Source organism: Chaetura pelagica, unplaced genomic scaffold (assembly GCF_000747805.2).
Source record: "Chaetura pelagica isolate M959 unplaced genomic scaffold, ChaPel_1.0 scaffold44, whole genome shotgun sequence".
Lineage (NCBI taxonomy): Eukaryota > Metazoa > Chordata > Aves > Apodiformes > Apodidae > Chaetura > Chaetura pelagica.
The window spans coordinates 113,363-139,072 of NW_009952883.1; the positions used below are offsets into that span (position 1 = coordinate 113,363).

The 25,710-nt window shown below is 34.9% G+C and overlaps 1 protein-coding gene across 1 annotated transcript in view; it reads right to left on the reverse strand.

The window, feature by feature from the left end:
* The window catches only part of LOC104386771 (contactin-5-like), a gene marked incomplete at its 3' end in the record, with an annotated part of 128,413 nt that overhangs the window by 96,988 nt on the left and 5,715 nt on the right, over window positions 1-25,710 (reverse strand). Inside the window, exons 2-4 of the mRNA XM_009995426.1 lie at window positions 19,267-19,485; window positions 12,212-12,335; window positions 7,241-7,416 (exon numbers count right to left, since the gene is read on the reverse strand). Of these exons, the coding sequence (XP_009993728.1) occupies window positions 7,241-7,416; window positions 12,212-12,335; window positions 19,267-19,485 (519 nt within the window). The remainder of the gene's footprint in view (window positions 1-7,240; window positions 7,417-12,211; window positions 12,336-19,266; window positions 19,486-25,710) is intronic.

Sequence of the window (25,710 nt, forward strand, 5' to 3'; positions counted from 1 at the left end):
GAATGCCGTGGTAGCACTACAAATGCAATGCAAGAAATTTCAAGCCAGACTACATCTTTAATTTGAAAGAAGGTAGAGCACTGGTTTCCCCAGTCTGCAACAACTGGAAGGCTGTAAATAGAAAGATTGCATAATAATTGCCAAAAGTCAATATGAGTTAGCATTTGCAAAGGAAATTTAGAAAGTGTTGTCTGGTCTTGGCACAAAATTCTCCCTTCAGCCTTTAAAAAATTCTTCTATTTAGTAATGATACTCTTAATTATTGTCATCTATATTTAAATGGCAAGACTAATGGTTCATTAGAATGATACATTAGACTGTGAAAGATAGGTAAGTAGGTTATAGGCAGGTTAAACACCAGCCTTCCAGTCCTACAGAGAAATGAACAATGTTAAAATGAGAAGTCAATGGAGTCACTATGCATCTTTAAATGATTTCTGTAATTACCTTTCAAACTGTCTCCCTACATGACTGATTTCTATTAAAGCTTCTATAGAACACAAAATATAAAATGTATTGTTCAAAGTACTTTTTCAGAGTTAAAGATTGAGCAGAACTTAAACCTCAGAATACTTTTTTAGCATCAAAACTTATGTAGCAATAAATGAACTTGACAAGATTAATATATCTCCTTTCCATTTGAATACTTTGAAATAATAATAAGTTTTTTGCTGTTTGATGGATACAAGGATCAAAGAGGTTGAAGTTATGCATATGTGAAGTTCAAATGGAATGAGATAATAAATGTTGCTCAATGGAGTACATCAAGAATTGATACTCTCTTCTGAAGCTAGTAACTTATTATGAGAATCAAATTTACACCGTATTGCTGTTTAACCAGTGATTAGAGATCTGATCTCAACTTTTCAAGCTGATTTCATTCTAATACCAGCACACAAAAGAATAAATGCTTCTGGGTTGCTACTTTAGAACTAGTTTTAGCTTTCAGCTTTGTTAAAATGCCCCCCTCAGGCTGAGGTGATGTGAGATTTCACTACATAAAAGTCAAGTGAAGTGAAGGAATTAGTCAGTTAGTTTTAAGGACACACACAGAGTAACAAGCTTTCAGGAGAACAAGGAAAACCTAATACTTTTGCCTTGCAGAATATCTCTGGAACATAGCGCTGGTTGGTACAGTCTTCTCATCTTCCTGAATGTCATCCCACGAAAAGATTTCAAGTGTAGCTGGGATTCTTCAGACTTAGACTCCTATCTTAAGATGTCAGTTCCAAGTATTTTACAACAGAAACATCAAGATGAAGACTGCAGATTAAGAAATGATGGACACAGACTACACTAAAATTTGAATTTGTGTAGTGCTTTTAGCATTAAAATATTTCTTATTTTCTTCACATAGTAAAAGTCATAAATACAACGACATGGTTGACTCTTAAAGATACACTGTGTGCAATTCCCCTGGTATGCTGAAGACTCTTGATTCAAGATACTCAGGCTTTGTCTATACTAGTATAGTGGAAAGTAGAAAAAACACTGGACATTTGTCACAGTCACAGCACTAGAAATGTGTATGGTATTCTCTGGTGGGATCTCCAAAATTATTCTTGTCATATTTTGAGTGTTAGGAGCAGTGACTAGGAGCTACTTCCCAAAAGACTGTTTAGAGGTACTCTGTGTCTTGGAAGATAAAAAAAGTTTAGAAGTATGGATGTGGACCTTTCAATTTGATTTATTCTCAGTATGAGGGAATGTTTAATTTACTAGCACAGACACAGAACCCTTTTTGGAACTGATAAGATACTGATTCAAGGTAACAGAGAGAAGATAATATAATTTCACCACTCTCCTCTTGTGTTCAAGCAAAGAAAACATTTTCTTTTGTAGATTGGAAAAAAATTGAGGGTTTTTTCTGCTCTTTAAGGTGGTCTAATACAGGGGCAAGGCAGTTAGTTTTTTAATGCTAATGTAGCAATGAAAAACAGAAATTGACTACAACTCTTAGATAGCTTCAAAAGCAGAACTAAAGGGATGGAAATTAACATAGCAAGTGTACCAGAGCTCTTAGGTAGACTTATGCTATTATAGACAAGTCACCATAGATAAGGTTAGGAGACCACTTCTGAAGACATACTGTATGTTTTGTGTTCACGGGAAGTTCCAGGAAAAAAGGTGTGTATTTTTTTCCTGAAGTTTTCAGTGGATATAGCTCCTGAATATAGTTGAATATAAGATTTACTGTCTGGAAACATTCATTAGTGGTCTGTTGTGAAATTTGAACAATGTATAAATATTAATTAACTTTGTCATTCTTGTCAGAAAGAGCAGATATGTCTTCAGAGTCTTAGGTGGCGTTTCAAGTGTTGCTCTTATTTATTTCTCCAGCCTTGCTTTCAGACCTGGATGAAAAAATTCACCTATGTAAAGCAAGGTCTAAGGCCTTCATCAATGATTCACCATAGCCATAAATGATGAACCCAGATCTATCTTTTCCAACAGAAAATCTTTGAGAACTGCTAGATAAAAGGAGTTGTAATGAGTTCTGCTACTTTTAAGTCATGAAGCTTATTCTTCTAAGTTATTTATTCACTTTAAGAAGGAAAGGATCAAGAAATGAGTAGCAGAAGGCTTAATTAAACCTATTTTGTGTCTTTCATGATGACACTATGGTGACAAATCCATACAACTCTTACTTTAGAATCTCGCGTTTAAAGGCAACAAAGAGTTGAAGCATGTGCTTAATTTTAAGCACCTGCATCATGCAGTCAGCTTCAAAAAGATTAAGCAAATATTTTAAGATTAAATACCTTATGGACTAGGGCGAAAATTCTTAGCACCTCACACCATTGAACTTAGTTGTATAAGATGAATGTTTCTATAAACAAGAAAGTAAGTATCACTGTAACTAAAATTCAAATAATGTGTTTATCCAAAGTTTAAACTAACCAAAAAGATCGAATTTTGCTCAAAGCTTCATTTTTCATCATGTTTATATGAAAAAATACAAACTTATGATTTGAAATTCTTTACGATTCTCTTAACAAAAGGAAGTGCTGGATTTGCAGAATTGCAAAGTAAATATGTGCAAGTGGCTTGAACATTTATGTGGCAAATTGTGGTTTAGCTATTTGGTCTTAATCACTAAAGACCTTAGTCTTGAAATCTCATTTTGTAAGCAAGGTATCAGAAATTATCCCACCTTGCATACAAAAATTATCAAAGAGGTAGGAAGCAGAGTATCCACATCTAAACTGGATGTTAGATCCTTTCCTTCAGTAAGATAACACAATTTCCTCAATCTTCATTTAGCTAAAACCCTTTGTGAAGTGGGACACAAGTTCATATTAATCTCAGGTTCACTGAACTACATTCCCCAATTAATTAACTATTTATAAATAAAATGCAACCATCCATATTTACAATTTTAACTTTCCCTTTTGTATGTATCTGGTTTGCAGATGTATTGTAAGCATATTTATTAAAACCAGCTTGAAAGTATGCAGAAAAAAAATCCAAAATTTTTATAGTGCAAATCTTCGTTGTAGCTGTAGCTGTTCTTAACCAACGTAGTAACATATTTCACATTGCCGTGTTGGTTTCAGAGCAAAGCAATGCCCAACTTAGCCTGTATTACAGAATGGTCAGGGGCATTTTTAAAAATTAAAATCTAGTTGCATTCTGAGTTCTTTTCCTGCTTCAGCCTGTTCTAATTGTTCTTTTACAGCATATAACACAGTTTAGCTTTCTAAGGTTTAGAAGAAAAGTAGACATTGTAATATGATTATATGTCACGTATTCTGGAATTAATATGATAAATCAAGGGTTTTTTTATTTCTAGAGGACTGGAATTACATAAACTCTTTACAAATTAATATTAGGAAATTATGTAGTAAAGGCAACAAGATGTCCAGGGAGGATGATGGCAAGAAAGAAAACATGGATAATTTCTTAGGAGGTGAACTCTAAAATGGTTTGTCAGAATTGTGCCTTGATGGAGTGGGCAGTCCACAGGTTGTCTCCCCAGAAAACTATTAGATGTCTGCATCATGGCTGGCTTCTTACTCTGTACTTGGCTGCAGAGCCATGGTATCTCATCAGCTGCAAAAAGACATTTGCATTGTACCTAATCACTGCTCTTCTCTGTAGATTAAATGAGAAAATACATCTAATAAATAAATAAATAAATAGATAGATAGATTGAGAGGAAAATGATACAAAGAAACAAATGACAATCTGATTAGTAGAATTGCAGTGAGGAGTTCCAGAAGTAACATGTAAGAAGTAATTCACCCCACAACTTCTCTACCTTTTTTTTTAGCCAAGGCTGAAAATATCACAGACAGTAACCTTGTGAAAGAGTGAATAATCCACAGATAGATAAAAGAGGTTTAGTTTTATAACGTAATGGAATACGTAGATTGTACATGAGTCACAAGTAAGCTCAAAATACATCCACTGTTGTATTTACATCCAAATACATCCAAAGATGTTGCACACTGTTCCAAAGAGAGGCTAAGGAACCAGCACAAACATATGCAGTTGTTGTGCAATAAGGCAGGAAGATTTAGTCAATTTGGAGTCTCCATTTTTTTTCTGTTTCTCTTTAGATTCAAGACACTTGTATTTTAGCTCATGTACAAATGCCAAAAGTAGCCATAACTGAGAAAATAATATTAAAGTTTAATTTTTAAGCCCTCTCTATAGGTGTTCTAACAACAGAAATGAGAGGAGGCAAGAGAACAAACTAAAACCATCTAACTTGTGTGCTTAGTGTGCAACTTACTTCATAACACTTTTACACTTTGTAATTAGGTTTTTCACGTTGCTCACCTTAAAATATAGTGTTTTTCAACAAAGCTGTGTTTCTGCTTGCAGAACTGTTTGCCATGACTGCTTTTTTTTTTTCCCATTTTTTTTTTTTTTTCAGATGCTCTTGCCTTCATATATACACATTGTCTCTTCATGCAGTAAAAACTGAAGCCAGAATAACTAGCTTTCCCTTTTCCATTTCCTTTCACTGCATAGTCTTTAAAGGTAAGTCTGAGATATCAATAACTTTTCCGTAGAGCCAACCACACCCGAAAGTACAAAATTCATTAAAGGTAGGATGGGCTGAAGGCATTTAGTAATTACTCCTATAATGCCCTTACATTTTAATTAACTGATTAGAATCATGTTAAGAAAACAATAAACTTTGTAGATGAACTGTTCTTTGTGATTGTGAAGCATACATGACATTTGAAGCAGTAGCAAACTGATAGCTTTTATCTTTTTAACAACCTGCTAAAACTTCTGAAATGTAACTTTAGCCACATGATTTTTGCAATCAAGGATTCTGACTTACTTGACATTATGTCAGTGTTTAATCTATTTTCCCTCAGTTTTCTGCATAAAATCCTATCGAAGGCAAAAAAAATCCTGGGAAACAATGTTTTTATTTACAGCATAGGGCATTTTTAAATATTTTTTAAAAAATATTTCTTAAAATAGTATAAAATAGCATGACCTTGGGCATGAGAAAAAAAAATACATTTAAAGGAGAGAAAAAAAAGATTTTTTTCCTGTGTTTAAATCTTAAAAAATATTTGCTATAACAGTTAAAAATTTTTAGAAGACCTTTAACTGCACATAAGTGGTCTTTTGGCTTTGCTCCATAAAGATAACCAGTGATACAGGAGGCTTTTTCAAATGTTTTATCTCTTAAAATGTCTAAAATAATGTTAATTTTATATCTCTCTCTTTCAAATCCAAAGACACCATATAACTATTTCAAAGTCCTATATTAATTATGCACACATTTTCAAATTATATAGTACATAAACATTTATAATTGCAATCACTAATGTTGAACTACATGAAAATAACCACAACAACTGTGTGACTATGCAGTGGTGAGAAAACTAAGCCGATGTAATAAACATGTTCTCTTTTTTCAAGTTCTGTGATATTTTGCATAGGCACATTACAGCACATGTTTCTTTTTTAACACAGTGTGAGAGGCCTTGTTTAATGGTCCCTCTTTTTTCTTTAGAGCTGTAAGTCATTTCTCTCCTTAATTAGAAGAACAGGTCTTCAAGCTGCAAATGTAACCACTTTTCACAGCAGTACAAACCATACAATCAAGCAAGTCCATGAACTTAATTTTTATTTTTTTTCCATGAAAGTGGTACATTTCTAAGCTTCTGGGATCCACGGCTTTCAGTGAAAAAAGGGAAACTGAATGCCATTGTATGTACCTCAATATCTAATAATCAGAAATGCCTTGGTTTATCCTTGGGATTATAAATTGCCCTTCAAGCCATTAGAACCCAGTGAAATTGCAGGACATCAATTACTTCAATTACTTCAAGGTTAGGATCTTTCCTTTCAAAAACCTTTTTCAATGCTTTATTTTCTCTCTTACTGAAAATAACTGTAGACATACCACCCTGTTGTTAACAATCAATACCATAAAATGTCTTTCTCCATCAATACTGAAATGCTATTGTACAAGCATGATGTTTTAAAAATTCTTATGTTTATTTCAGAGTACTGTAAGCTAATGTTTGTCTAGTCCATCTCTATCTATCTGTAATAATCTTTAGAGCTCAATGCTCACAAGTTATTTCAGAAAAGTTGTGATTACACTACAGAAGTTTTCTTAGATACGAAGTAAGAAGTCTCAAAAATACTATGTTTTAAATAATAAAACCATCCTTAATGCTATAAAATCTTCCATCTAAGTGTCTAAAAAGCACATTTCAGTTTCCTAAAACAAGTAGAGACTATTTGCACTTTGGGAATCAGTGTAAACTTTTTATCACCTGAGATAACAGGATGAAAGTATTCTATTCTTTGCTTCAAAAAAAATTTACCTGAACTATCTGGTCAAATTCTAGACAATGTCTTAAATATGTTTAAACTGAAATAAGAATTAAAATATTTTAGTAGATTTACTTTGGATCTGATTTGCTACAAAAAATTATGTGATATAAGCTTTTGACAGGTTGCTATGAGTTTACAGTATGGTGACATCAATTTATATTGTGAATTGCTTCACTATCAGCAAGTTTGCTGATGACACCAAGCTTTGTGGAGTGGTCAACACACTGGAGCAATGCCAGGCTTGAGAGGTCGGCCCATGACAACTTCATGAAGTTCAATAAGTTCATATGCAAGATCTTGCATCTGGGTCAGGGCAATCCCAAGCACAAATACAGGCTGGACAGAAAATGGATTGGGAACAGCCCTGAGGAGAAGGATTTGGGGTTGCTGGTTAATCTATGTTAAAAAAATTACTACTCACATGCAAACTGAAGAACAGCCTCTCTGCTTAAAATACTGCCAAATGTGTTGGTGGTTAAGCACTGATATTGTCCAGAATCCTTCATTTCACTGGGGTTGTTGATGATCAAGCTTCCTTCTATTAAACTGAAGCGATAATCACTTTCAATGTCGATTTCAGTTCCATTTCGAAGCCATCTGAGTAAAAAAGAAATAAACTACTTGAGCATTTCAATGGCAGAAGGAAGGCATCAAGCTTAGTATACAGAATCTGGCAGCCCCAGTTGTTGTAAGGATGACAACTACTCGAAGATGCTCTGTGCAGTAGCCCATTGCTTTGGCAAAGTCTTTGATGGAGACATTCCACAACACATGCTTGACAAAAGCTAAGTTTTTCTGAAAAAGATAAAACAACAACAATCACAAAAATGCACAAGGAAAATAATTAATTCAACCTCTGAAAAGAAAACATGTTCTTTGTTTTGCCTGTGTTGAACCAAATAACAACTTTTTTTCCCTGAAGAACCATATCATCCAGAAAGGCTTCAGACTTGAACGCTGTGTGGCAAATGCATCCTTTATGTAAAAAATAAGACTTTTACCATGCTTACAATAACAAAAGTTTCAATTAATATTCTATCATTAAAGCCTTAGGACCACATGAGCTTAGAGTTAGCAGAGCTGAGTGTGCTCTACATGAGAGCAAGGAACCCTTTTTTGCTATTCTTTCAGCATTTATTCTTCTGGGCCCAAGAAATAGAGAAACATGATTTAAGTATAGAAAGCAAGACCTGTGAAGATCAAGGAGGTAGATTTATGTACTTAGGCTGTTTTAAAGCAAGGGTTCTTGGCAATGGACAAAGGCAAAATAGTACCAGCTGGGACAGGATAAATGATCCTCAGAGAATTCTGGGACAGGAGAGGTTGGAATTAGCTGGTGGCTGGTCAAAGGTAATGCCTGGCAGCTACCAGGAAAGTGGATGCTCAGACCTTTAGAGGAGGAAGAGGAGTCAGCAGAAGGAATGGTAAGTCTGGGAGGTGTTTGGGAGTGAAAAGAAGAGCCTGAACAGGAAAGACAGGGATGGGAGTGAAGGTGGAAAAACCCAGTCTGTAGAATACATTACAAAGTATCACACCTGAGCCAAAGCATTGAATAACTCCTGAATGAACACTTCACTTTTGAGGTTTCAGAAGCAACCTAAGAGTCTTGTAATTTTTCTGCTGCTTGAATGAGTTTTGGGGGTGTTTTGTTTGTGGGGTTTTTTCCCCTCTAGATATTATCTGCCAAAAGGCCTCATCCCTCTCATTCTTCTCCAAAGACTGAAAAAACAAATCCTGCAATAGTCCATTGGCTGCAAGAGAAAAGATTTTGTAGGCTCATAATAGAATCATAGAATGGTTTGGGACCTGAAAGATCATCTAGTTTCAACCCCTGTGCATGGCAAGGAAGACCTCCAAGTAAATGAGGTTGCTCGAAGCCCCATTCAACCAGACCTTGAACGTTTTCAAGAAGGAAGCACCCACAACTTCCCTGGGCAACCTGTTTCAGTGTCTCACCACCCTCACAGTCAAGAATTTCTTCCTAATGTCTAACTTAAATTACCTTATTCCAGTTTAAAGCCATTGTTCCTTGTCCTGTTACTACATGGCCTTGTACAAAGTCTCTCCCCAGCTTTCTTGTAGACTTCCTTCAAGTAGAATAGAGAGGGCCTTCAGATAGATTTAACAGGCTCCAGCATTCTGGAGTAACCTCTGGGGGAAGAGGAAAGAGGGGCGGGTGGCTGTGCAATATCTCAATTAAAGAATAATAATCCACATAAGAAGACTTTTTATATTTGGTTTTGTGTCAAACTGTATAGAACATGAAGTTGTTTAAAGAATGCAAAGAAGAGACAAGCAGTGTAAACAGGTGTGCATTGCTAGTTTGCAGGCACTCTGCAATTTCAAAGTTTCTTCAGGAAAATGTCAGGCACTTCTAAGCTTTGCCAGAGTTCAGCAAAGACTGGAAGAACTTGGCAATATCTAGACTGCAGAGGCAACTTCAGCAAAGCAAAGTGATTACCAGTTATCTTGTTAACATTCATGGTGAATGAGGTACTGACAGCAGAACTCAGCTGCAGTAGCTCTGAATTTATCTTAACCCAAAGATCAGAAATGCCAGAATTAGGATGAAATATACACTGTTATTTGCCTTTTTTCGTGTTTGGACTTGTGATCACAGAGGACTCCTACTTCAATTAATGGAAGAAACACTGTTGAAAATATCTTTAATTTGCAAAGGGTGTTAGGGAAATGTCTGTAGGATGTACTACGTTTTTAAAGAGATTCATACATAGCAGAGCTAAAAAGAGTAGGAATTTTTCACCCTGAACAATTTATTAATTATTTAGGATTTTTAATTAAATAATAACAAAAACTAACTTTTACTTATATATTCATATATCTATACGAAATAAAAAAGCATGATACAGAAATTATGGGAGATTTAGGTAACGGAAAATTGAAAATTGCATGTTTGAGCATTTCCAAATGGGAACTGACACAATATGAAGTTGCTTTAATTCGCTTTCTTCACTTAGTTTCATTTTCAGTTAAATTAAATATAAAACTGTGTTTTCATAGTGCTACCCAAAAACTTTGGATCTTTATTGCTGTCTGCCTATATATTCTGTGGTCCATGCTGAATGATTGTAATCCCTTCATGTAATCCAAGCACTTTAGAGGAAAAACAACACTGAATTGTGGAACATGTTTTGTTCTGAGTGATCTGGGAGGATAGAAACACAAATATAATACTTAAAAGGTAACATTTTTTCTTGAAGACAAATGATAGATAATATTTAAAAATATTCTGATTTGTCTTAGGCCGATTTTTTTTCAAGGAGAAATATGATCAGGAAATGATACTGACAAGAGAATTATAACCAGCTTATATGTGTCCTAAGTAAAATAGAAAACACAGTGTTTGAAAACCAATGAAAGCAAAGTAGTGAAGTGTCATCTCAGGGATTTCTGCACCTGCACCTGCCTTTAACTCAGTAACACTGATGATCTGTGAGATCCCACTGGATGCTTGTGAATGTTTGTGTTTCTCACTGAAGGCATCTTATTCTGTATTGTACAGGTCCTGACTTGTGATTCTAAAGTATAATTTCCATAAATGCTGATGAAATTGAATCAGTTTATCGTCGGGAGTTATTCCCTGAATCAATGCATCTAGATAGAATAAGACTGGACCTCAGAAAATTTAAATTTGCAGTTTCCCCTTAAGCAAGAGGAAAAAAGCTCTTTGCAAGGGAGGTGAAAATCTGAAATGATGTGACCATTCTCCATGCTATTAAATGAAGTGACATCCTAGAAGAAAAAAAAAAAAAGAAAAAAAAGAAAAAAAAGAAAAGAATTTGTTAACAAGTTCTGAACACCATCATAAGTTATATAAGTTAGTTTCGGTATTTTAGAGCTCTTTAAATGTTTTTTTAATGTAGCTTTAAAAAAAAAGAAAAAAAAAGTTGTACTGTGTTTTGTTAAACTAATTTTTAGCACCATGGGCCTGACAGCCCATGCAAATAAAGATGTCTATTGTCCAGTGGTTGCAGATAACAGAACAGGGTGTTTAAGTGACACGGAAATGCTGATTCTCCTCAGTACTTCATATGCCAAACATCGGGCAGTGACATGCAACAGACCTTTGCCTATGGATAGGCTTTTTCGAAGCTAAATTCCCTCTGCTCCTGCCCTAGAGAACAGCATATACCTCACAATGTAGTTTATATCTCTTTTCCCTTCCTCTGAATGGTAGTGCATATTGCATATGCTGTGCAGGCAAGTGGCAGCAACAGAAGTTAAACTGTGCTATAAGAACGAGCCCTTTAGGGTCAGAGCTTTGCTTACATGAACAGCAGTCAGGGCAGTTTGTTGATGAGGCTGCTGACACCAGTTAATCTCTGGAGAGCTGAAGGAATGGGTATAACAAAATCATAAGAAAGCCCAGGTTGGAAGGGACCTTGCAGTCCAGGCTTCCATGGGAAGGGGAGCCTAGATGAAATTATCTACCCCCTTGTTCAATTGCATCTTGAAAACCTCCAGTGATGTGGACTCTGCTACATGACTGAAGAGGTTATTTCAGTGAATGATTGTTCTCACAGAAAATATTTCTTTCTTATTATTGAGATGAAACTTCTCCTGTATGAAAAATCTCTTCCATCTTTGGCCCCTTGCCTTCTCCATGTGGTTCCTTGTGAAAAGAGAACCTCTGTCTTCTTAGTAGCCACTTTTTTTGATATGCTGAAATCTGTATTTGTTGACTACGTTTCACTGGGAAAATGCAGAAAATGGTTGGACCATGAAAGAAAGGAAATTGCATAGGTTCTCCAAAAATAAAATCTTTACAAGACTGATGAGGTTGTCTGAGAGGGCTGATCACAGGGCTTCCCTCTTTTAGTGGGAATTTGTGCCTTGTTTCCATGGTCACATGCGATGTTTAATGGACTGCTAGCACTTTTAGAGTATGTAGAACAAATGTATATTTTTTATATCAACAAACCAAAAAATATGTAGTTGAGATTATATAAGGAATGCCAATAAGGAAGAATGCAACATAGCTTTCATCCCACACAGTGAGGAGTTTATGAAATTCTAGTATCTTTACTTCATAGCCTTATTGATGCTTAAAAAAAAACATTAAAAAATTCTGATGTTGTTAGCTGTTACAGACACGTCAAAAAAATGGGCAGAGGGGGGTGCCTCAACATGGAGAGATACAATGCACAGAGAACATAACCTGAAACTTCACATATTGGTTTTCCTTTATTCATTACCACTTGTCCTTCTTGCTTATTCAGAATCAAAAAAACCACCACATTTAATCAGGAAAGCCAGTTGTGTCACAGAGCTGTTTCTGTTATGTTGTTCTCCAAAGAACACTGACTCTCACAGTGGGATTGCAATAGCTAATATTCTGAAAATAGAATTAAAAAAAATCTGAAATAGGTACCTGTATGTGGGAGTAGGATTTCCACGAGCCTGACAATTCAGAGATACTTTCTTCTCCTCAGAATCAGTTGGAAAGATTACGTCATCTGGCTCTTGTACAAACACTGGCCCGTAGTCAACACTTTCTGTGGAAATAGTAGTGCTGTAGTTTAGGAAGTCTGATTAATGTAAATGTATTGTAGCTTTTAAAAAGTGAGATAAAAGTATGCAAAATTATGTTTGTTTTCCAGATGTTCATTACTTCAGATGCTATATCAAAATTCAATAGTGGTGTTTTTTTTAAAGGAAGAAATATTGCTAAGTTAGCAGTAAAATATGTAGTATGATTTCATTTTTTATTATGCATTAGAATGACTATCTCATCAGACATATTTTGGTCTGCAGCCTAATGATCAGCTCAAGAGAATTAAGAAAGCAACAGCAGCAAAGTCTGTTTATACAGTGCAAGGTAAAGAAAAAATTTCCTACTGCTTGCAGCAGCTTATCTCACAAAGACCTAAGACAAAGTTTTCCCCTTAATGTAAAGGAGTTCCTAAGAAGAATCACTTTCAAAATTAAAGGCAGCAACTGGTGGCTACTGTTAAACAACATATAACAAAACCTGACATTTAATTTTCCTCCACAGTCTTGTTTAATTTTGGCATGTATCTATATCTTCATATGAATTTATATTTCTGAATCAGAAAAGCTGGATAAACCCATTGAACACATCTATGAAGAGAGGAGTGCTACCTTCAAAAAGTAAAAGGTTGCAATTATAAGCATTCAAGATCACATAGGCTTGAATAACTAAAATGCTCACTGTGCTCTAGAAGACTATGGAATTTAAATCAACTTGGACTTGCTCGAAACTCTTGAATGATTTATTCCATAACACTCTTCAAATTTAGAGCTCTAGGTTAATGATTTGGGTGAGAGGAGATAGTTACATTGTCCTACTACTTGCAATGAAACACAGGGGAGAAGGGTTTTCTCTGTGTATGGTTTCATATGTTCACGTCATAAAAGTCCTCCAGTTGATACTGAGCAGTTTATAACCTCCTGACATATTTGTTCCACCAATATCATCCTGAAATAAGAAAGGTGAACCTGAAGGCTTTGGGTTTTGGACATTGACTTATAAAAATTATGTACTGCATTCTTCTTCAAAGTCCACACAATTTCAACAACATGTTATGGGCTCACAGTTTTGGGAACTGTGACATTTTTCATACTGCTAATAGTTTTAGAAAGTTTGGATGGACAGGAAAAGGTACACAGGACTATGAGTCTTGGTAAAGAGAAGAAAGTCTTAGAGTCTGAAAAAAAATGAGAAGAATAGTACGTCATAGTATGCTACTCCTGAGATGAAAACTTCCATGTCCTTAAATCCTATGACATTTTGGGTTTCTCAGTTGTGTTACCATAAAGTGAAAAGACCACATGAAAACCTGTTATGCTATTCAGCCTTCCTTTTTAGTGACTATACACTTATTACACAGATTTTTTTTTTTTTGTCTTTTTGCTCTGCTATTCAAATGCAGACTTTGAAAATATCTTTATTTTCTACTTTGTATGCTTCTACTGCAATAGATTAAAATAATTAGCCTGACAATTTGTAAAGAGAGCAAATAAGAGTGTCTTCAATTAGTAGTTTGTATTTTGCATAATTTTCAATCTTATTAGACCCTTTATTAAGACTGTGTGGATTGTGCTCTGCACACAGAAGGTACATTACTCCAGTTGGGTGTATTGGCAGCAATAAAGTTTATGGGGCAGTTACCTGCATTATTTAAAATAAAATACAACCATGGTAAGTGATTTATGACATGTGCTTATATTACTGAAGTTAAAATAACTCCAGTACTAAGTTTTGAGCATTACAGCTGCCACAAAGGCAATGCAATTAGCTGGCAAAACTTACTTCAAGAAACAAAATCAGGTGTAAAAAACATTGCATTGATCCTTTCTTATAATTTGGCTGCCTGCTTCTTACATTGCACAAGAGAAAATACTAATGAATGTGGGCCATAAACAATCAGTTCTCTCACAGAAATACTGTGTTGCACTATTCTTTTGGAAAAATAACCATAACTCTTTAGGCAGAGGGTCACATTTTTAATGGAAGTGACCTAATACTTCTGCTGTGTGGAAGGAGAAGAACAGGTTTTACTTCTGCCTGAAGTGAAGATAAAGGTAACACATAAAGTTCAGTACATGAAAGTAATGTTCCTAAAATATTAAAATATGTAGTTAAGTGAAGACAAAAGTAACCAAAAAAGTTCAATGCAGTTGAGTCAGTTTCCTAAAAGATGAAAAGATGTTGTTAGCTGCTTATCTGCATTTCAAATGGAATGTGGAGTACTGGTAGAGATTATTTGGAGACTCAGAAGCAACATAATAATGAATGAGTTGCTAATCAGTTTGCAGGTAAATTGACTGAATTATTTTTTAGCTAGGTCATCTGGCCTGCAACAGAATAATTGAAGAAAAGGACATGTTCAGAAGAGACCAAAGCACTTGCTGAACAGACAAGACTATATGGTTATTAATTATTTGGGTCAATAAATGAATGATTAAAAAAAAAATGCAATAGTGTGTGACAGATGATTTGCAAGAAAACATAACAATCACCTAATGACATCATCTTAATTTAAATTCCAGTGATAAAAATGAAACTGAAAATCTTATGTACTATGCCTCCTCTCTTTATTTCAAAAGCACTGAAGGAAACACTGCAGATACAAATATTTCCTTCAACTATTTTTAAAAAATATTTTAAAACATTTTTTTCTAATTAAACACACAATGTTATAAAAGCTGAAATAAAATGAAGCTTCAGTAGTTGTATCAATGATGGGCATGTAGCTTATCTAGCTAGTACTTCACCTCCCATTACAGGTAATGGTAAGTCCTGGACTCCTCAAAAATTGGCCCAGAACACCAGTTGGGGTCTCCTGTGTTCCCTTCTAACTGGTAAGTTTAAAGCTACATTGAAACTGTGGAACTTAAGAATATTTTCCAGAAGCCAACACACACTCTGCTAGCATTGCTATTTCATGGTGAGGCACGACTGAGGGATGCAGAGCATAATGGAAGTGAAGTCATGTTGTGAGGCTCATACAGAGTCATAGTGTGAGGCTGCAGATTTGCAAAACTAATCAGTTACGGAGTCAGGACTGAGGAGAGAATTGGACTGAATTTTGACCCCACAGCCTGAAATCTCTTAAACAGAGTGATGTGAATAGCCACCTTAAATTTGTGCAGTTAATCCATTTTTCTAGAAAAAAATAAAAAACCCCAAACGTATATGTGCATGGCACCTCCCATAATACAGGTATTGCTAACTTTGCAGGATAAAATGAACTTTCAGGAAAAAGTTTAATACAATTTTGGCTGCCTTTTTTCATCTTATCAACTTATCAGCTGTTATTTTAAATAATGATTAGTTATTAGAAGTTTTCAACACTTTCAAATTAAAGACACTTAAGGAAGCACAACCTTAATTTATTACTCAAAACCTTCACCTCAGTGGTAAATGAATTGTTAATATTCAGTATTGAGATAAATTACTTCAAATTTCTCCTGTAAATTCTATTATGATAATACTACTTCACCATTTTCAATTGGTCAAATTGTTTAATTTTGATTCTTGAATAACACCAGGTCTTTTTAACCTTTTATGCTGTCTGTGATGTTTCTGAGGCAGGCGTGGCCCCTGAGAGAATCACGCTTAGACTGAAACTTGAAGTACTTGGAGAAAATATATATCTACTGATCACTATGGGATTTAATCAGCCTTCTCAGGAATTGGTGATTCTCATCCACCACTGCTTTTAGGGGCCTGGAGATTATAGGTATGTGGCAATGAAGTGCAACAGTTGAAGAACAAACTTTTCAACAATTTTGGTGTCACTGTCAATCTTGGTACATGCATTACTTGATTCAGAAATTCCAAACTGTATCTATATTAATAACAGCAGCAAATGAGCTTGATGTCATTCTGATTGAGTATTTCCTGTCTGAAGTAGGTGATCACATGGATTTCACCTGATTACTACTGGGAATTTCTTAATTTCTCTTTGAAGAGTATTGCATCACTTATTAAAATATTTAGTCATCATCAAAAACAAAAAAAGATACAATTTATACAGTATAGAGCATAACTGCACGTTGATTAATATTTACAGAGATTGTACATCTGTCCTTTTACAAACTAGGCTGGAGGACTGTTCAATTATGCTAAAGAAATCTTATTAATAAGGATTAATAAGCTTTGGTTACTAGTCCCAGGTCTAATCAGCTACATCAGTCTGCTACTTCTGATGAGACTCTTCCTTGAAAAATTAATCTCTGGGTCTTACCACAGTTTGATCATGAACAGTTGTAACAGAATGTTCTTTGAGACATAATGCTAATCTCATGAGTAACCATGGTGAGGGTTAGATTTTTTAGATGACAGCAGGCATGAATGATTGCTGAGAAAAAAGAAAAAAAAAAATGGGCCTGATTATAAAATCCACTTGAGCAACCTTACAAATACTCTATGGAATCAAACAGGTTTATGTATGTGTTCAAATTTTTACAGGATTAGAAAGACTAGATATTTGAGAACCATACAGGAGAAGTGTTCATAAGCTAAAATGATCACCACAGCCACCTACATCTACACTCTGACCTGTACTAATGCAGTACATTGTATACTGGGGCAGGTTGATCTTGGCCAGCCTTCAGGCACCCACCAGCCACTCACTCATCCCCTCAGGGGGGAAAATACAGTGAAAAGGTTTCTGGGCTGAGATAAAGACAGGGAGATCTCTTACAAGTTACTGTCATGGGCAAAACAGACCCAGCTTGGGAAAACTTATTTACAGTTAAAATAGATTTTGACAGCGAGAAACAAAGACAAAAATTAAAGCACTGCCTTTTCCCCACCCCACTGCCTTTTCCCAGGCTTTTTTCTCCTCTGCCCTGCCTCTTCCTGGCAATAAAGCTGACATGTATGACAAAGGAGCTACAGGAGGTCTCTGAAGTGGCCTCTGAAATAGATGTGCCCAGTCAGTTTATTAATACTGGGAAAGCGGGTATTTCTTCAGATCTTGTCCATTTCATCTGCTCATGTCCCATTAGGAGCACTTTTTTTTACTGCAGATGATGCTGGTGGAGGCTTTGCTAGTTGCTCTGAAGGTGGACTAGACAGATCTTAAGACAAACCATTTCTTTTCAGCTGTTATTCTGTGTTATTCTGCTATTCAGTGTTATTCAGAAACACTGACAAAATTTGTCCAATGGCAGTTGGAAAAAAGGTGATGAGTAATTTAGCAATTTTTTTTAAAAACTCACAAGTTTTTACAGGACTGGGAAAACAACGGTTTATTTCTCTCTTTTTTTTTTTTTCCCCCCCATTTTTCAAAGATCTGTTTAGTTCATGTGGAGATGGAATAATTCTCTAAAGAAAAGCTACAAGTTACTGTAAAATGATAGAACTTCTAAAGCAGCCTAAAAGGAGGGGTCAGTAACAGATCTTTCATCTTAAAATACACACTAGGTGAATACAGATCCTACCCAGAAAAATACTCATTTGACATACCATGGACCAAACCATACCCCAGTGATCTGCCTGTCCTGGGCATTATGATCAGGATACATTCAGAAAGTCATAGGAGTTGCTAATATGGCTTTATATGTAGCTGAAATGTGCATATCAATAGCATTTTTTAAAATGACATAATGTTGTTTAATTTCATATTAGTCCTACTAAGTGAAAGCCACCTTTTGGTAAAGGGGAATCAGGATTTAGTGCTACTCATTAACAAACTTATTTTTAAAATTATTTCTTTCTTGTTTTCTTTTCAGTTTGTGCTTGTTGCATGCACTTCAGGTAATGACTCTATAGGATGTTCTGATTAACTTTTGTTACCATGAAAACAAACAGTTTAATATGTTCAGTATATTCTGAAAGTATTCTGAGTTTACAGATAATCTCTCTGCTTTCAAAGAAAACATATTTCTTTATTAAACGAAAAGGTAGAAACCCTCTTTTTTCCAGCTTAAACAATGAAAAAAGCTATTAACTTCAGTGATAATATTGATTTTTTAAGTAGGTTCTATAAAATAACCTTTCACTTAACATCTAAGAAATAATTACTATCTGTTTTAATATCCCTATAATCTGCCAAAATATAAATTCCCTTTACTATAATGAAAAAGAAAAAGCCTAATTCATCACAGAAAAATATGCTCAAATTATTAAATCTGTGTGTAAAACATTTTAACATTAACGAAGGTGGGTGCAATTTACAATAATTATTTTGCATATATAGGAGGAGACACACACATATATATGTATGTGTATTTACACACACATGCATTTATAAGATACATTTAATCTTAAAACTATGTTTGATTTAACAGAAAAGTTAAGGGGCTTTGAGGAGTTTCCTTTAGGCAAGTAAGTTCAGGCAGATACATAAGCCCCAAAGTATGTACATTGATTCTAGTATGTTGCATGCTGGAGCAGCATACAGTGCATGCATGACTGAGTTTACACAGCAAAGGAGATTATATTATTTTTCATATTTTCAGATTTATATTGTCTGAAGCAGATAAGTTTATTTGCTTATTAGGCAAGACAGGGCAAGTTTTTCCTGTTCCTAGAAATGTTTTCTGTTCTGCAGCCTGGAACAAATGTGTCTGTTTAAAATTTAGTTTATACTATCTGAACTGCATGCCACATTAATCAATACTGTGCAATATTTTTTTAGCAATGAAATAAACTTAGAGGTTTGTGTCTTTAATTCAGACTGGTAAATTCTGAATCTAGCACATGGTGTGGAATCAGGAATTGTCATTCAACAAAAAATAGATTTAGATCTTGCGCAACTTGAGATTCATTGATTCAACACTTTCAGTTGTGAACTGGGTAATATTCTGCATAGAAATTTTTAAGAAATAATGTTTTAACAGGTGATATTTTTAAAAATTTAAAATCATATATGAGAAATACTGAAGTAAGCTGAAAAATTCTCCTGCTTTTGAAAAATATTTCAAAGATTCAGAGAGCACAACTAGACCTACCATCATGTTTGAAGGCTTCTGAAAAGTGGTAAAGATTTGTTGGGGAGTGATATTGTTGTGCAGCTCCTCTCCAGCCTGGTGAAGACAGACTTCCTAATGAAGGACTGCTTAAACGAGGTCTGTTCTTTGAATTAAATGAGGCTAAAGGTGAACTACCAGATTTAATTCTTAGGATAGCAGCATATGAAGTGGGGATACCAGGAACAGCTTCTGAATAATCTGGAAAAAAAAACACAAAAAAACCCAAAACAAAACAAGAAGTGAATACTGAATAAAGATAAAATCTATCATTTTTCAAAATAATACCTAGCTATGCAGTAGAAACGTTTTATCTATAGAAGGAGTGCCAGAGACACCCTGGACTCCAGAGGACTCAGCTTCTGGACAGAACTGGGTAGCACCATGGGGGTCTAAGGCAGAAAACTTCCCTGCAGTTTCAACACAATACAAAAATAAGGTGGTTATTTAATTTCTTATCTACAGTAATATAAGTTTTCAATACTTTAAATTCTATTTCTATGATCTTAACTCAGTAGTAGAAGAGTGTCTGCCAAGCCACTATCTTTCCTTCATAGCCTTATATTACTTTTTGTATGCAGTTCAAAAAACACTTGCCGAAGCTAAATGTTCCTCATTTCAATACTACTCTGCAAACCAAGTGGGCTAGCTAAAAAGCCCAAGAGCTCATACTTGCACAAATATCTTTCCCAAAAGCATACAAATGCCAAAGTCACCTCCTTTTCTGCCTTTGTAACTTCCTTTTTTTCCTTTTCTGCCTGTACTTAAAATTTCAGTGCCTACAAATAAAGAGCAATGCCCAAGGTTTTGGTCCCTGTGTAAGGCCAAATAGAAGAGAAATAAATAAATTATATTATTATAATAGATTAAAAAGATCACTCAGAAGATTCAGGAACAAAGCAAACAGAAATATTGAAATGAATAGTCCTTAGTATGCAACAGCCTTAACATGAGAAGAACGTTTAAAAAATACATCTATACAGATGAGCAAAGGGACTCAAACTGCATATCGAGTGCCTATGAAGGAACCAGTTTTGGGGGGGACAGTGGAAGTAGCTGGCAGGAAAAAAAAAGATCATTGTTCTGTCATCTCTGCTGCTGACAAGTATTTATAAATTGGACGTTCTTAACATTGTCATAATATGAACAGTGAAAAACTATGAGTGTTCAAAAGCTTTGAATAGCAGCACACTCAGCTGAAATACAATATATTTAAAATATTAGTTCATGGCATTGCTGAAGAACTTTCTGACAAACATGGTGGACATAAACATAATTTGCACAATTTCATGTTTAACATTATTTAAAATAGGATAAATATGTATTTTTCTTTATTAAGATTGCGACATGGAACACTTAAGAATCTTCCAGGTGTAAGATGTTGTTTCAGCACAGTATTTATTGTGTCCGACCAGATGATAAAAATGCACTTCTTCTACTATGCAGAAGGAGCTGGAATTTAGCAGAAGCAATATTTTAAAATTACCATTTTAAACTATGCAAAATCTAAATACACAGATTATTTGATGGTGCCATATCTCATTTAAAATTTGGATTTAAATACAGGTTTTGGCAATCATATGGAAAAGGCACAAATAGGGAGAACTCAACATTTTTCATCTTGGTCTTATGAACCATGGAATTTCTACTATACATCATGCTGTTTTTTGTATAATAAATGTAATATTATCTTTCCTGATCCACAAAGAGAGGGAGAAACAAAACATCATCTTGTTGAATTACTCTGTAGTGTGAAAATACATCTTACAGGACCTCTTGAAACTTTATCTTTGGAATAGAAATGTGATTTCATAAAAATACCTTAGACTGTATTTTAATACATCCAACATTTTGCAATAATGATGTATTTTAGTTCATCTAAAGTAAAATCTTTCCATAGGGGAAAAGCAAAGTAAAATCTTCCCAGTTCCAGGGGAGTATTTATTAAAAAAAAAAAAAAAGTTAAAAATTTCATTTAAAAATCGATTCCCATTAAAATAACTTATTTCCATTCTGATTTATTAGAGGTCAGAATCTCAAGGTCATTGTGGTTTATTGAATAAATTTTTATATTTTTCTCTTATTTTGGTCTCACCAAATGCTAGTTAATCTTATGAACAAAAATATTTTTGGCCTAACAAGTATACATTATTTCAGATAAATACAGTAGGAATGTCCATGTTTAAACTTATCACATTAAATGTTTAATGCAGAATGGACATTTTACTCAGGAGCAGAGAAGGAAGAAATTCCATGAGGAATATGGACACAGGAAAGGGATAAAAGTCTCCTACACAGTCTACATCAGAGGATGGAAATCCTCAGCAGTGAGCGTAGTAGTCCTGGTGCAAGGAGAGCTAATTAGTTTGGCATTGGAGCTCCTCAGATCATCACAGCTCAGATCCTCTGATATCCCCTGGGTTGCTGATACCCTCTCTAGAAATGCTGCAGGAAATGTGGATGTGGACAGATTGGGATGCAGTTCTGCTTTTCTCTCATGGAGTTGGGATGTGGCCAGATTGTAGCTGGTAACAAGGATGCAAGGCACCATGAAAAGGACTCTTTCTTTGAAAAGACACAATATCTGTCTTCTAAACACACATATATCCTTCTGCTTCTACTCCAATGTGAACAAGTGATCCGTAATTTATGTGAGACAGACGAAGAACTAAAAATAAAATGCTGGATTAGAATGTGTGGTTTCACAGAACTATTCCTGTGTATATTTTCATACATAAGTAAACTACTTCTAACAGGGATATATGATCAGAATCCATTTCTACTGTATTAAAAAAAAAAAAAAAGAGTAAAAAAAAAGTGGTGTGTTTTCCTCCAGTGTGCACACAGACATAGAAGAAGTGCACACACTGGAAGGAATTTTCCTTTATAATAAAAAACTGCAGGCCTGCCTTTGGTCCAAACTTTGCAACACAGCATAATAAACCTTAATAAGATTTCCAAAGGAAACATGATTGCAATCACATCTATAATGAATGTACTTACTGTTCCTTGAGTATTTTCTGCAGATACAGGCACTTTTCTGTTTTCAGCACGGTATTTTAGCTCTATGCTATTTGCCCCATGGCAAAGGACATGAAATTGGGAAAACTTTATGTCAGTAGTTTTTCATCAAATGAAACATACATTGTGTGCCTGAAATATTATTAGACTGTTAAATGTACTATGTGCCATACACATATCAGTAATAAAACTGTAATGTCTGAAGATCTTTTAACCTATGAAGTCTGTTTGTTGACAACAGAAGATAATTCCTTAGATGATGTTCTGGAGTATATCAACTATTCTACTTTGAGAAGATTCAGATAATTATTCTTATGTCATTTCATTGGAAAAACTATGAAACAGTCTTCATTGATGTGTATAAGAAAGACTTTCTGTGCAATCTGGAGAGTTTGACTTTTATATTGATTTTTTTTTCCAAAGAAATGGAGATTAGTAATCAGAAATTAAATACTAGCACTAATAATCAGATTCTTAGACAGACAAACTATTCCATACAGCTTCTATGTTCCTATTGCCCTGTATTTTCAGCTCGGAAACTGGGTCAAGTAAGCACATAACTCTTCAGGCTTCTACCTAAACATACTATTTTATAGTTCTTCCTTTTGTTTTACATATTACATTTTTCAGTTCAATGAAATACTGAGCATAAAATGCAGCCAGGCCCCTTCTCCTTTAGTGAGACTGCCATTTAACTATCCTCCTTACTGTATCTCTCATTCTCTGGCATCTCCACTTTCTTCCATAAAATCTCTTGGAAGAGAAGAGGAAAGGAGGAACACGAGAGGAACATCTCACAGGATGTTCCTCTCACAGGAGAGGAACATCTTTCTATCAGATTCTCCCAGATCACCCAGGAAACATGTTAAGACCAAGAAGCTTCCTTCCCCCCAGCTGCCCAGGCACACAAGAAGAACAAAATGTAGTATATATATATAAAGTTACAAGTAAACACATCAAAAATTACACTGATTTACCACCAAACCAAATTGCAGATTATACACCCATGGAAGAGAAAAATAACCATTAAGCCTTCTGAAATTGTACTATGAAATACTTTTTATTCTAATTGAAAGGTCATGGCAACTTATAAGACAAGGCATAATAAAGTTCCCAGTGAGCCTGGGCTAACAAATACTCATGACCTAATTATTTTGAAATCAGACTTCATGTCATTTGGATGAGTGGACGGAACAGCTGCCAGGCAGAGGAACATATTTGGAAGTGAAGTTTTGAGGAGGTGCAGAAGCCAGAAAAATGCAGAGGGTTATGCAGTTAAGTGGGACTAGAAAAAGGAGAAAGTACAATAGTGAGACTCCAGGCTGCCTGAATTTTGCTAATATATTCTATTGCTAGACAAAAGTAAATTGAAACAATTGAAGCTTCCTTTTCTGCAAAAGGTTGAATCAAACTGCAGTTTTTGTGAATGTAATATTTCTCATTTTTAGGCTATAATTCTCCAGTTTCTTTGCATACATAAGGTGAGAAACTACTCCAGGAAATAATCTTCAACAACCCTGAAATAGTTTTGACAACTTCTTTTTCCTGAAATAGTATGTGCAGGCAGCTTGGTGAAATGAAATTGTTTTGTAATGTCTCATCAAGTCCAGAAGACTGCAATTCTTTTCCCACTTAAAAAGAAAAAAAGATTTCAAAATTCTAATTCCCTAGTTGAATGCAGAACACTTATGCTGCAGTGGTAAATCCAGAGCTTGCAAGAACAGAAGAATCAACATGATCTCAGGTGTTATGTCTTGAAAGTAGAAGAAAGAGAAGAAAAGGATACAAAAGTCGTTCTACATGGTGAAAAGGTCCTGCAGTAATGGCAGCATTACACAGCTTGTTTCTGACCTTTCATGGTTTTGTTTGTCTGGCATTAGTGATCAATGTGAAATTTCACCCTGACTAGCTGTTTTGTCATGCTCATGGGGATGCTGTATCTCAGAAGAGCTTCTCTTGTAAGACATAACTGAAAATTGTTAATAAATTATATATAAGCAAATATTCCTTCTTTTGTTTACTGTATGCCTGTAGACTGTGTTTAAACCAACAACTGAAGCAGAACTGCTTGAAAAGAGTCCAGCGCAGAGCTACTAAGATGATTAAGGGAGTGGAACATCTCCCTTATGAGGAAAGGCTGAGGGAGCTGGGTCTCTTTAGCTTGGAGAAAAGGAGACTGAGGGGTGATCTCATCAATGTTTACAAATATGTAAGGGGTGAGTGTCAGGGAGATGGAGTTAGGCTTTTCTCAGTGACGACCAGTGATAGGACAAGGGGTAATGGGTGCAAATTGGAGCATGGGAGGTTCAAGGTGAATATCCGAAAAAAATTTTTTACTGTGAGAGTGACAGAGCACTGGAACAGGCTGCCCAGGGAGGTTGTGGAGTCTCCTTCACTGGAGACATTCAAAACCCACCTGGATGCGTTCCTGTGTGATGTACTCTAGGTGACCCTGCTCTGGCAGGGGGGTTGGACTAGATGATCTTTCGAGGTCCCTTCCAACCCCTAGGATTCTATGATTCTATGATTCTATGAAATCACACTCACCTGAAAATAAAATCCAATTTCTAATCCAAACATTTGCCTCCAGAGATTTAGACTTCTGAACTGCCTAGTTGCAGTGGCTTAATTAGAATATATTTTTATTGCAATAATATTTACAATAAAATTATTCCTTTAATTTGTTTAGGATTAGACTTCTGCGAGTTGGGAGAATAAATTTATTTTCCATTATTTAAGTACATAGTTAAAATGTTGGAGAGTAGATGTTACTCTCAAATATATTTTTTAGTTTTACTAGTCTACCCCTAAAATCCTTGAGAAATTCCTTCAAAAACCTATAGGTAGCTCTGAAAGTTCAGCTTGCACTTGATTTTCACAACAAAGCTGTATTTTTCTTAATCTCTTTCTTAGAAATCACTTAAGTATTTGGAATTAAATATTCAAAGGTTTTTCAGCTGTTAGTAGGCACAGATAAGAAATATATAGGCCAAAATGTCAAGTATATTAAGCAACTAAAGACAGTAAATGCTGTGGTTTGGATTAGCCTTCATACTTTGCACTGAAACAACCAGATTAATAGTAATTTTAACAATAGTATGACAGTTTTAAGATAGACTACAGAGATTTATTCCACGTGCACATTTTCTTAAATGTGCTTTCCAACAGCAAAATATTGTTTGAATTAGTTTTTGGTAACTTTTTAATTAATCTGTGTCAACTCATTAAATTATTCATGCATCTTTTATTATTTTCAGATTTTTCTTCTTCTAGAAAAAGAAAAAATATTATTTTCAAGATAATTTGAAGAAAGTTTACTGCTATAATTTGTAGTACCTATGTCAGGTTAAATTTAACTTAATTTTATGTGTGCTGTGGGAGACTTAAGCTGACTCCTTTTCTGCC